Consider the following 12,784-nt stretch of genomic DNA (forward strand, 5'->3'; position numbering starts at 1 on the left):
CACAGCCATCCCTTCCCAGATCCTACTCGGAATACCACAGACAAGGTTTAGACTTTCCGGATCTCAAGAATGGCCGCCAATAATTCTAGTCTATACCACGAAGACTCTGATCGTAGATCAGGAGGCTAAGAGATATGCATTCAAGCTTGTTTGCACGTATAACGGAAGTATTTATCAGGCACGCGTTCATAAGTGAGAATGATGATGAGCGTCACATAATCATCACATTCATCATGTTCTTGTGTGTGAATGAATATCTTAGAGAAGAAATAGGCTTGAGTTGAATAGAAAAATAATAGTACTTTGCATTAATTCATGAGGAACAGCAGAGCTCCACACCTTAATCTATGGTGTGTAGAAACTCTACCGTTGAAAATACATAAGAACAAGGTCCAGGCATGGCCGAATGGCCAGCCTCTAAGATCTAGGGACTAAACATCCAAAGATGTCTAATACAATAGTAAAAAGTCCTATTTATACTAAACTAGTTACTAGGGTTTACAGAGATAAGTAAATGATGTAGAAATCCACTTCCGGGGCCCACTTGGTGTGTGCTTGGGCTGAGCATTGAGCTTTCATGTGTAGAGACTTCTTTTGGAGTTAAACGCCAGGTTGTAACCTGTTTCTGGTGTTTAACTCTGCTTTGCAACCTGTTTCTGGCGTTTAACTCCATAATAGGGCAGGAAGCTGGCGTTGAACGCCAGTTTGCGTCATCTAAACTCGGACAAAGTATGGACTATTATATATTGCTCGAAATTCCTAGATGTCTACTTTCCAACGCAATTAAGAGCGCGCCATTTGGACTCCTGTAGCTCCAGAAAATCCACTTTGAGTGCAGGGAGGTCAGAATCCAACAGCATCTGCAGTCCTTCTTCAGCCTCTGAATCAGATTTTTGCTCAAGTCCCTCAATTTTAGCCAGAAAGTACCTGAAATCACAGAAAAACACACAAACTCATAGTAAAGTCTAGAAATGTGATTTTTAATTAAAAACTAATAAAAATATACTAAAAACTAACTAAATCATACTAAAAACTATATAAAAACAATGCCAAAAAGCGTATAAATTATCCGTTCATCAGTACGCGTCGCCTCCATTTCACCATCACAACGCGCACGCGTCACACCACGCGTACGCGTGGGTAGCCTTTTTTTATCATCTTCTTTTCTTCTCTTCTTTCCATTTCTTTCCTTCTTTTTTCTTCTTCTCTTTTCTTTCCACCCTTCACCCCCCATTCAACACTACCAAACACCATTTACAACCATTCCTTTTAGTTAGTTATTTAGTTAGTTTGAATTTTGTTTAATTTTCTATTTTTCATTATAGGTGTTGGATTATTAATCTTGTTTACTATTTATTGCTGTTGATTACTGATAAGATGTTGTCTTAACATCATTTTTGTTAATTGTCATTGTTGGGTTTTATTGTTGAGGTTACATTTTGCTACTTGGTTTTGAGTTATTCATGCTTAATTTTGTGAACACCAAGTACTTGAGAATTGCCTCAAGCTTCTTAAATTTTTGAATTGCATGTTGTAGCTAGCCACCATGTAATTTGAGTTCTCTTCTTTGATTAGGCAATTTCTTGATGATGGATGTTGTGCATTTATCTTAATGCATTGTGTTTCTTGATCATATGCATGCTTATATTTTTTGCTTGAATGCTTTCATGCTTCTCTATTGCTCGTTTAATTGTCTTAACCTACGAGTTTAGAGCATCTCAAGAACATTAGGATGAGCGAAGTGCATGCTTCTTTTGTGACATAGCTTTCTATACTAGTGTGTGTTCTAAACCGCGCGCAAATTAGAACCCACCCACCTATTTTCACTCACTCGATTCTAGTAATTTACCTCATTCCAACAATGTATATTTCCGTGCTTTTGCATTTACTTTTTTCATTATCCTGCCTTCTATTTTCAGGATGAGTCATTATAGGCAAAAATAGAAGCAAAAGAAAGAACACGCAGCAGCCGGTTGATCCGCCAGCTGAAGGTGGCAACTCGGCAAGCCGCCGTACTCCCTTACTCATCTTTGGATGCACCGAGGATGGTGCAACCTTTTAAGTGTGGGGAGGTCGTCCGACCAATCGGCACTTTTGAATGACAAGTTTCTAATCCCAGCACTTTTGCATTTTATTTTTTAGGTCTTTTAGGATCTTTTATTGCATTTTCTTATTTTATATATCACTTATTTTTTATGTTTTTTATTTTTTTTTTTTTTTTTTTTTTTTTTTATATATATATATATATATATATATATATATATATATATATATATATATATATATAATAAGCTTAGTCAAAATAATCAAATTTGCAAGATTTCTATCCATAGGGTACCTCAATTGATTTGAGTAAAAAAAATTTTCATTGAACTTGCTTGAATTATATCTTGTGGAACATGATTTTTGAGCTAAGAACACAAGCTTGTGAGTTTTGAGTCTAATTACGTGGTTACATCTTATAAACCACTTATCTTCCTTCTTGTGTGCATTATTCTCTTTCTATGATTGTAATCTTTGATTTGTTTGATTCTTTATGTCCATTATTTTGTGTATACATGTATTTATATGATTGAGGCCATCATTTTATTTAGCTCATTTACCCAAATAGCCTACCTTTTATCTTCCTTTGTTAGCCAACTTTGAGCCTATGATTAACCCACTTTGTTCTTAATTTTAGCACATTACAAATCTTAAAGCAAAAAATAATAAATATCCTCTATTTGGATCTTTGATTAGCTTAGGCTAGTAAGTGTGTATCATTCAAGTGTGAGAAAACTTGGGACATTGGTTGGGAAAAAGAGTGCGTGTTGTAATTTTGTTAAAAATCATGGGAATTGGGTACATACTCATGTGTTAACTAAATGTAAAACCATATGCATTGATACTTTTGTGTATACTTTATTGCAAAAAGAAAAAAAATGAGAAAATAAAAAGAAAAAAATATATACCAAAAGAAAAAAATAGAAAAAGAAAGAAAAAGCAAAGTAATAAAAAGGGGACAAAATGCCCCCAAAGTGAAGCTCAATAAAAATCAATGCATACGAGTTGTGATCAAGAAAAGAATGCATGAGTATGTGAAAAAGTGAAGAATGGGTAGTTAGGTTAGCTTTGAAATTGTATAGGTTGTCATAGGTTAGGTGAAAAGTTTAAGTTAATCAAAGATTCAAATCTCTCAAGTCCACTTGACCATATGCATCCTTACCTTGACCCTAGCCCCATTACAACCTATGAAAAGTCCTCATGATAATTGTATGCATGCATGAAATAATTGTTGATTGTTAGATGAAAAACAAATCTTAGAAAGCATGATTAAGAGAGAATTGAGTGAATCAACCCTATACACTTGAGCGATTAGAGCGGATACACATCCGGTGAGGGTTCGATTGCTCAATTACATGTTTTCACCTAGAATCATTACTTTTCTTGCAAGTTTGTATAATCTTTAATAACTCAATTCAATTGTGGTTTGGCTTGGTTGCTTATACCTTTAGCCCTCATGTGCATATATGTTTTCTTGTGGATTGATTTATGTTGACCAAGTAGTTGCATTCATTTAGATAGGTTGCATTTAGGTAGTTTACATTGAATAAATGATAGTACCCTTTGTCTCTTTCTTGGTTAAGCATGAGGACATGCTTGGTTTAAGTGTGGGGAGATTTGATGCATCATTATTTCATGGTACATTTTGTGCTTAATTTAGGTGGATTTTACCCACTTTTTCCATATTTATTCAAGGAAATAGCATGGTTTCATGATTTTCTCCTAAATTGTGCTTAAGAGTGAAAACATGCTTTTTAGGTCCTTAAATTGCTAATTTTGATTCACCTTTGATTCCACTAGATGCCTTGATGTGTTTGTTAAGTGATTTCAGGTTGAAAAGGCTAGGAATGGATCAAAGAAGTGAAGAGAAAAGCATGCAAAATGGAGAACTCATGGAAAATCAAGGATTTGGGATGCATTCACCGACGCACACGGGTAGCAGACGCACACGCGTGGAAATTTGAAGTCACATGGCGACGCGTATGCGTACATGACGCATACGCGTGGATAGCAAAAATGCCAAGCGACGCGTACGCATGACCCACGCGTACGCATCGATGCTCGCACGTGACTTCATTAAAATGAAAACGTTGGGGGCGATTTCTCAGGCCCAAATCCAACTCACTTCTGAGCCTATTACATGCAGAAATCAAGAGGAGTCAAAGGGGGGGGGGACACATAGTTGAGTTTTACATGATGCTTTAGTTATTTTCTAGAAAAATAAGCTCTCTATTTTCTCTAGAATTAGGTTAGAGGTAGATTATGATTACTTAGATCTAGGTTTAATTAATGCTTTAATTTACTTTTCCTTTCCAATTCCTTGTTCCTCTACCTTTGCTTTCTCTAGTTTAGCATTTTATTCTTGTAATTTTTTACTTTGTTATTGATGCACTCTTGTTTCCTCTATTTTCCTTTTAATGCAATTTGTGTTTCATGTTCCTTTATTATTGATTTGAGTTGTTGTTTAATTCCTTGCAATTAGTAGTTGTAGATCTATTTTTCTTACAATTTTATCTTGCTTTCCTTTTATGCCTTCCAAGTGTTTGATTAAATACTTGGAAGAATGTTAGAGTAGATTTTTGTGTTCTTGGATTGGGATGGTAACTTAGGTGAACTTGAGTTACTAATGTCCAAGTGTTGATAATTGGTGTCCATTGACTCTACCTTCCACTAAGTTAATTAGTGAGAAGGCTAGGACTTATGGATTAGGATTGGTGTAGCTCATTTGATTTTCCTTTACTTGTTAGAGGATGACTTAATGAGATTGATCCTTGCAATTATCATGTTGTGGTTAGTGACAAGGATAAAGATCCTTGACCATCATTCCTTGCCAAGACCTTTTTACATTTGAGTCTTCATTTACTTTCTTGCAATTTATCTTTCATGTTTCTTATTCAAAACTCCAAAAACACTTTACCATAACCAATAGCAAGAACACTTCCCTGCAATTTCTTTGAGAGACGACCCGAGTTTTGAATACTTCGGTTATTTTTATTGGGGTTTGTACTTGTGACAACCAAATTTTTGCATGAGAGGATTCTTTGTTGGTTTAGAAACTATACTTGAAACGAGATTTCAATTGTGAAATTCTATACCATCAAAAATTTCTTCATCAATTTTATTGGATATATGGATTTATTGAGTGGAGAGGAGGTAATCTTGAGTGAAATGGCAAGAAAGTGATTGCGGGACTTTAGAATAAATTTAGTATGTTTTGGTATTGAATTGGTTGAGTTCGGAATGTTTGGGTATTTTTTGGTTTGGTTCGGTTATGAAATTTGAAAATTTGAGAACTTGGATGTTTTTAAGTAAAACTTGATTTTCAGTGAACTTTGGCGGATCATAACCATTTCATCCCTCATTATTAACATCAATCAACAATTCACATATATCACTCACGTTCAAACATACCAATTCATATCAAAATTCATATGGCTCACTCAATTTTGCCATACTTACCAAGTGTGCAACTCACTCTATTATGACATACGGCCCAATTTTCATTCCATAGCCTTTCATAGGCAATCATACCACAACACCTATCAATTCAATCATGCATATATACACATATGTTATTATTCGACCATCATTCAACACAAAATTCACACTAACCTATCAATCATTCATAACAACAATCACTTTCATTCAACATTATTTTAGGGACATTTAACCTAAGTTTTCACATAACTTTAGATAATGTCTACCCGAAACCAAAACTTGTACCTTGTTAACGGCAATTTTTCAACTCTTGAATTTTCTCTCCAAATGGACCCAAGCCTTAATCAACCAACCAAGCCTCCACCAAGCACTCTACAATCAACCCAAGAGTCCAATCTCAAACCAAAATCAACCAAGCATCTAAGCTACTCCATATAATCTAATTACATCAATTATTTCAATATTTACACTAGAGTTTTTGACTCAAAATTAGGGATAATGGAGGGATTGGGTTTTCTTACCTTGTATCACATAATCTTGGGTCAAAACTCCGTTAGAGATTGTGCTTGAGGTTCCCCTAAAACATCAAAATCATAATATTTTAATACCTCAAACTCCAAACTCGAAAATAGAGTTGAATAGAAAAATGGGCCAAGTTTATTAGGAGTACTCACCACAAAGTTAGTTAGAAATGAAGAGGACAACGAGGTAGTTGCATGGCCACAAATGCATCTTCGATCGAAGTTACGATTTGAGAGTTATGTGGATTTTAGTGTGTGACGGGTGGAAAAATGCCGATTAAGAAATTTTAGTAAAAGTAGCGTTGTGAGTACAGTCTTAACCGACGAAATTCTCACTGTCAATTTAGAAGATGTCACAATTAAGGAATAAATAACTGGGAGTATAATTCCCAGGTCGTTTCCCAAAGAGTTGACACAACAGTGTAAATTATTGATCAGGAATTTTCTGAGAAATTTTTGAAGCTTGAAAATGGAAAAATAAATAACCAAAAATCAAAGCAATGAATAAGAGCAATGGGTGTTATACATTTGAATTAAAAGGCCTTGGCTGAGAGAAGATTAATTAGAGTTTCTATCCTTGCTAACTTTCCCAAGTATAATAGTAAAAGGTTGTTGCTTCCAGTCAGTTATCCTCATGCAGTTGCAAAGGAAGGTTAAGTGGGTAACACTAACTCTGATTCACAAGTCCTAATCCCTTCCTAGGGAAGGATTAGAGTTAGTGAAAAGTGAGTTAGTCAGCAATCCCTAATTATAAATTAATACTTGAGTTTTCCAACTCAAGGGGTTCCAATTAATCAACTCCCAAACCAAGTTGAGAGTTTTAAATCATAACATGAATGCCATTTTTCAACAACATGGAATAGGAATAAATGAGAGACATGGCAATTAAAAATGAATTAATAAAAATAAAATTGGAGTGGTAATTAATTGAAGGAAATCAAACAAGTTATGGAATTAAATGTAAAATTGGTTCATTGCATTAATAAAATTCAAAGTTAACAATTTTCATATATGACCACGAGCAAATTAAATGGGAAAATAAGAGAGTAGAGTAATAGAAAGGCAAACTATAATGAAGAGGACTCCAATCGAAGGTAATAGTAGCTCTCTCAATATCCAATCTAAAAACATAAAACTAAAATTCAAGAACCCTAGAAGAAGTAGTGTTTTTCTCTAAGATACAAAACTAAAACTAAAACTAAGTGAATGTGAATGTCTTGAGTCTCTACTACACCCTTACCTCTAGTCTGTGTTTTTGGACTTGGAACTGGGTCCAAAATCAGCCCAAAATCGTCCCCTGCAAGTTCTGATTAATGCAGCACGTCGCTCTGTCACGTGTACGCGTCGGTCACGCGTATGCGTCGCTGAGCTTCTGCGCTTGTCATGCATACGCGTCAGTCACGCGTACGCGTCACTATGAAATGCTCCAAGTCACTCGCACACGTAAGCCGTGCGTGCACGTCGATCCTTGCTGGTCAGCTCCTTTGTTTCTTGTGTTCCTTCCACTTTTGCATGCTTCCTTTCCATCCTCTAAGTCATTCCTGCCCTATAAAGCCTGAAAACACTTCACACAGATCACAGCATCGAATGGTATAAAGAGAGATTAAAAATTGACAATTTAAAGGCTTAGGAAGCAAGTTTTCAATCATGGAACAAAATTAGGAAGGATTTCTAAAACTATTGTAACACCCTAAGTCCTTATACTATCATGGAGGTTTTTAAAATAAGGTGCCACACTTGATTAAGCAAAGAAATGACTTAATCTTTACGCAAGGCAGGAGTAAATACGTGTAGAGCGGAAAACGAGTAGCACTAAAACGTTGGAATTTGAATTAAAGTGAGATAAACATCTTAACCATGAGTACGTTTCAAAATACTTATAGGAAACTAAAACAGGAAAAGAAGCTAACTACGTCCTAAACTAATCTCGTCGAAGAGGCTCCCCTACTTGCATCCTATCCTATCCTTGATCAGGAGTCTTTAGTTATTCACGAATCGAGGTACCAGGGGTCTCCCTTCAACACCCTTTTGCGCAGTGAAGACCCGGTTCCGTTGTGTGGGATGAACCAAAACTCGACGGGGTGCCGAAGTGGGGGAATAGGGTACGTATTCCACCTTTGGACTTCCGCAAGGGTTCAACTTCTTCTCTGGTTCCGCCTCCATGGTGTCTTCCTTCTGGCCAGGGTCGTCGGATTCCTCTTCCTCGGCCTCGGAGTCGGACTCGAGGTGTACCACCTTAGGTGACCGCTTTCTAGATGTTGAAGCATTCCTATCTAGGAAGGTTATGACTGGCAGCTGGGGTTCTTCTTCCACGGGTTCGCGACCTAAGTGGATAGTCTAGAGCACAGTAGTAGTGGTCGCAACTACCCACGCGTGCTTTGAGGGGTCATACTCAGAAGTTACCCTCGGGGGGCACTGCGTCGTCTCTATCTGCTGTGCCATGTTCCTCTGGAGATAGTATGGGAAAGCTTCTGCCTACAATCTCTATGGCTGGTAGTTCAAAGGTCAGGTCGTCTTTGAGTGTTACATCCTCTTGCTGCAACACATGGCTTGGATCGTGTTGGTATTTTCGGAGTTGGGACACATGGAACACGTCATGTAGTCTTGATAGATTTGGTGGTAGGGCAAGATGGTATGCCGACTTTCCTATACGCCGGAGGATTTGGAATGGACCCAGGTACCGGGGCTTAGTTTTTGTACCTTAAGAGCCCTCCCTACCCCGGTGGTGGGGGTGATTTTTAGGAATACGTGATCGACTTCCTGAAATTCGAGGGGTTTCCTTCGTTGATCTGTATAACTCTTTTGTCGACTTTGGGCGGTGCGCATTCCTTCTCTTATCCTCTTGATATCTTCCGTGATCTGTCTTACTAACTCCGGTCCTAAGTAGCCTTTCTCTTCTGGTATGTACCAGCATAAAGGAGATTGGCATCTTTGCCCGTACAGTGCCTCATATGGTGCCATCCCGATGCTACCATGGTAACTGTTGTTATAAGCAAACTCGATCAGTGGTAGGTGACTCTCCCACTTTCCTGGTCTGTCCAGGACACAAGCTCGTAACATGTCTTCCAACGTCTGGATGTTCCTCTCCGTTTGTCCATCTGTTTGCGGGTGGTACGATGTGCTCAGGCACAATTTTTGTCCCGAATGCCTTCTGCAGTGCGTTCCAAAACCTCGAGGTAAATCTTGGGTCTCTGTCCGAGACTATGGTTGTTGTAACCTCACGATCTCTTTGATATATAGCGTGGCTAGTCTTTCCAATGAGTCGGTCGCCTTGACTGGTAGAAAGTGGGCAGTCTTTGTAAGTCGGTCCACGATGACCCATATAGCGTCACGCCCTGTTTGAGTACGAGGTAGTCCCATGATGAAATCCATCGATATGTCCTCCCATTTCCACTCTGGGATGCCAAGGGGTTGCAATACCCCTGATGGTTTCTGATGTTTAATTTTTACCTTCTGACAAACCAGACATTTATTCACGACCGTAGCTAAATCCTTTTTCATCCCTGGCCACCAGAACATCATGGTACATCTTTGTCATGCCAGGATGAATGGTAAAATCTCCTTTGTGGGCTTCTTTCGCAATCTTGCTTTGAAGATCGCCTTTCTTTGGGACACAGATTCGACCTTGGTATCTCCACACCTTGTCCTCTCCTTCGGTAAAGCCTTTCAATTTTCCTTCTTTGACAAGGCGCAGGGTTTCCTGAAAATCGGGATCGGAACTTTGCGCCTTGGTTATTTGTTCTTTGAATTGACTTGCCACTGTTAGGTGGTTCAGACGTATGCTTTTTGGAGCGAGGGTGACTTGTAGGTTCATGTCTCTGAAATTCTTTATCAACTCTGCCTCTTTTATCATTAGCCATGATGCCTTGAGTACCTTCCGACTCAGAGCGTCGGCCACCAAGTTAGCCTTTCCTGGGTGGTAATTTAGAACAAAGTCATAATCTTTAAGAAACTCCATCCACCTCCTTTGTCGCATGTTGAGTTCCTTCTGGTCGAACAGGTACTTTAAGCTCTTATGATCGGAGAATACTTGAAACCCTAGCTCCGTACAAATGATGCCTCCATGTCTTCAGCGCAAATACTATCGCGGCTAGTTCAAGGTCATGAGTTGGATAGTTGGCTTCGTGGGTCTTCAGTTGTCTTGACGCATACGCCACTACCTTTTTGCATTGCATTAGTACGCAACCCAATCCTTGTCCTGAGGCGTCGCAGTAAACTTCGAAGGCCATGTCGGGGTTAGGTAAGGCTAGTACTGGGGCAGATGTCAAGCGACACTTTAACTCTTGGAAGCTTCTTTCGCAGTCTGGCGTCCAAGCAAACGGGGTATCCTTCCTGGTTAAACGGGTTAACGGCAGGGCTAGTTGAGAAAACCCTCTTATGAACCTTCTATAGTAGCCCGTCAATCCTAAAAAAACTCCTTATTTCTGTGACTGACGTCGGCCTTTCCCAGTTTAGTACCGAGTCTATCTTACTGGGATCCACTAATATTCCGTTGCCGGAAACCATGTGTCCAAGAAATTGTACCTCCTTCATCCAAAACTCACACTTGGATAGTTTTGCGTACAACTTTTTTTTTTCTCGAAGGGTTCCCAGTATTACACGCAAGTGCTCCCTGTGTTCTTCTTCTATCTTGGAGAAAATCAAAATATCATCTATGAATACCACCACGAAACTGTCGAGGTAAGGTCGAAAAATTCTATTCATGTAGTCCATAAAGACGGCGGGGCATTGGTAAACCCAAAAGACATTACGGTGAACTCGTAGTGTCCGTATCTCGTTTGAAATGCTGTCTTTGGAATGTCTTCCTCTCTTACCCTTATTTGATGATACCCTGATCTCAGGTCGATTTTTGAGAACACTGTTGCACCTTGTAGTTGGTCCATTAAGTCACCTATTCTTGGGAGGGGATACTTGTTCTTCACCGTGATTTTGTTGAGTTGCCTATAGTCCACGCAGAGACGCATGCTGCCGTCCTTTTTCCTCACAAACAATACTGGAGCTCCCCAGGGAGAGGCACTTGGTCGGATGAATCCTTTTTGCAGCAGCTCCTCTAGTTGGTTCTTCAGTTCAGTGAGTTCCAATGGAGCCATCCGGTAAGGGGCTATGGAGATTGGCCCTGTCCCAGGCATCAATTCTATGGAGAAATCAACCTCTCGTGTTGGGGGAAACGAGGGTATATCTTCGGAAAAGACATCTGAAAAGTCGTGTACTACTGGTATCTCACAGAACTCCTGATGGGAGTCTGCTTTTACCGAATTTAGCAAGGCATATTCTTGCCTCGTATTGGTGTCTTCGGAGGATCTTGGAAGGTCACGTGTGTCTCGTATGGATTGAGAAGGGAAGATGACTTTTCTCTCAAAACAATCTAACGAGACTCGGTTTTCGTTGAGCCAGTCCATTCCTATGATGATATCTAATCCTACTAAAGGGAGGCACACTAGGTTAGCAAGGTGTGATCTACCTGAAATGAGGATGCAAACCCTCTGACAGACCTGCTGAGGGCAAAGACTCGTCCTTGACGTTGGGGTGCATCGGCAGAGGGTGGGGGAACTGTTGGACATTCCCTGTTTATGGATAACCATAGGAAGAGGCTTCATTACTCATATCTCCTAGGATCGACTTCGCTCTGATACCAATAATGTAACACCCTAAGTCCTTATACTATCGTGGAGGTTTTTAAAATAAGGTGCCACACTTGATTAAGCAAAGAAATGACTTAATCTTTACGCGAGGCAGGAGTAAATACGTGTAGAGCGGAAAACGAGTAGCGCTAAAACGTTGGAATTTGAATTAAAGTGAGATAAACATCTTAACCATGAGTACGTTTCAAAATACTTATAGGAAACTAAAACAGGAAAAGAAGCTAACTACGTCCTAAACTAATCTCGTCGAAGAGGCTCCCCTACTTGCATCCTATCCTATCCTTGATCAGGAGTCTTTAGTTATTCACGAATCGAGGTACCAGGGGTCTCCCTTCAACACCCTTTTGCGCAGTGAAGACCCGGTTCCGTTGTGTGGGATGAACCAAAACTCGACGGGGTGCCGAAGTGGGGGAATAGGGTACGTATTCCACCTTTGGACTTCCGCAAGGGTTCAACTTCTTCTCTGGTTCCGCCTCCATGGTGTCTTCCTTCTGGCCAGGGTCGTCGGATTCCTCTTCCTCGGCCTCGGAGTCGGACTCGAGGTGTACCACCTTAGGTGACCGCTTTCTAGATGTTGAAGCATTCCTATCTAGGAAGGTTATGACTGGCAGCTGGGGTTCTTCTTCCATGGGTTCGCGACCTAAGTGGATAGTCTAGAGCACGGTAGTAGTGGTCGCAACTACCCACGCGTGCTTTGAGGGGTCATACTCAGAAGTTACCCTCGGGGGGCACTGCGTCATCTCTATCTGCTGTGCCATGTTCCTCTGGAGACAGTATGGGAAAAGAAAGGGAGTGAGAACCTAACGTCTCAGTAGGAGTGCTATGCAACACCTCCATATCCATCTCCAGCCCTCATCTCGATTGATCATCTCGATCGATCACCTTCCCTTACCGAAGGATCATATCGATATCTTGTCTTTGGGGGTCACCTTTCCTTACCGAAGGATCATTCCCTCAGTTCTTTAACAAGTACGGTTATTTAGGCATATACAAGAATGAATCATGCGAGAGGAAAGGCATATATCATGATAAAATAAGCATGTTTGAATAAGATTTTATACGAAAGTAGGTACTCTCGTCCCTAGAGGGGTATAAAATAAATGTACATTATAAAAAAATAGGATATTAATTAGCTGAATA

General features: G+C 39.6%; 1 protein-coding gene across 1 annotated transcript; it reads right to left on the reverse strand.

Annotated features, from left to right (window-relative positions):
- LOC110269469 lies at nt 10,703-12,273 on the reverse strand. Its single transcript, XM_021117319.1, has 2 exons — nt 11,965-12,273; nt 10,703-11,566 (listed from the first exon to the last, which is right to left on the reverse strand). Exons 1-2 carry the CDS (start codon nt 12,271-12,273, stop codon nt 10,703-10,705), a joined length of 1,173 nt encoding a protein of 390 aa, XP_020972978.1.

The sequence above is a fragment of the Arachis ipaensis genome, chromosome B03 (genome assembly GCF_000816755.2).
Source record: "Arachis ipaensis cultivar K30076 chromosome B03, Araip1.1, whole genome shotgun sequence".
Taxonomy (NCBI): Eukaryota; Viridiplantae; Streptophyta; class Magnoliopsida; order Fabales; family Fabaceae; genus Arachis; species Arachis ipaensis.

Coding starts and splice junctions, on each gene's coding strand:
- LOC110269469 (XM_021117319.1), bottom strand. CDS start 12,273: ATGGAAGAAGAACCCCAGCTGCCAGTCATAACCTTCCTAGATAGGAAT. Junction 11,567..11,964: donor GTGTTGAAGGGAGACCCCTG/GTACCTCGATTC, acceptor ATCCATAAACAG/GGAATGTCCAACAGTTCCCC.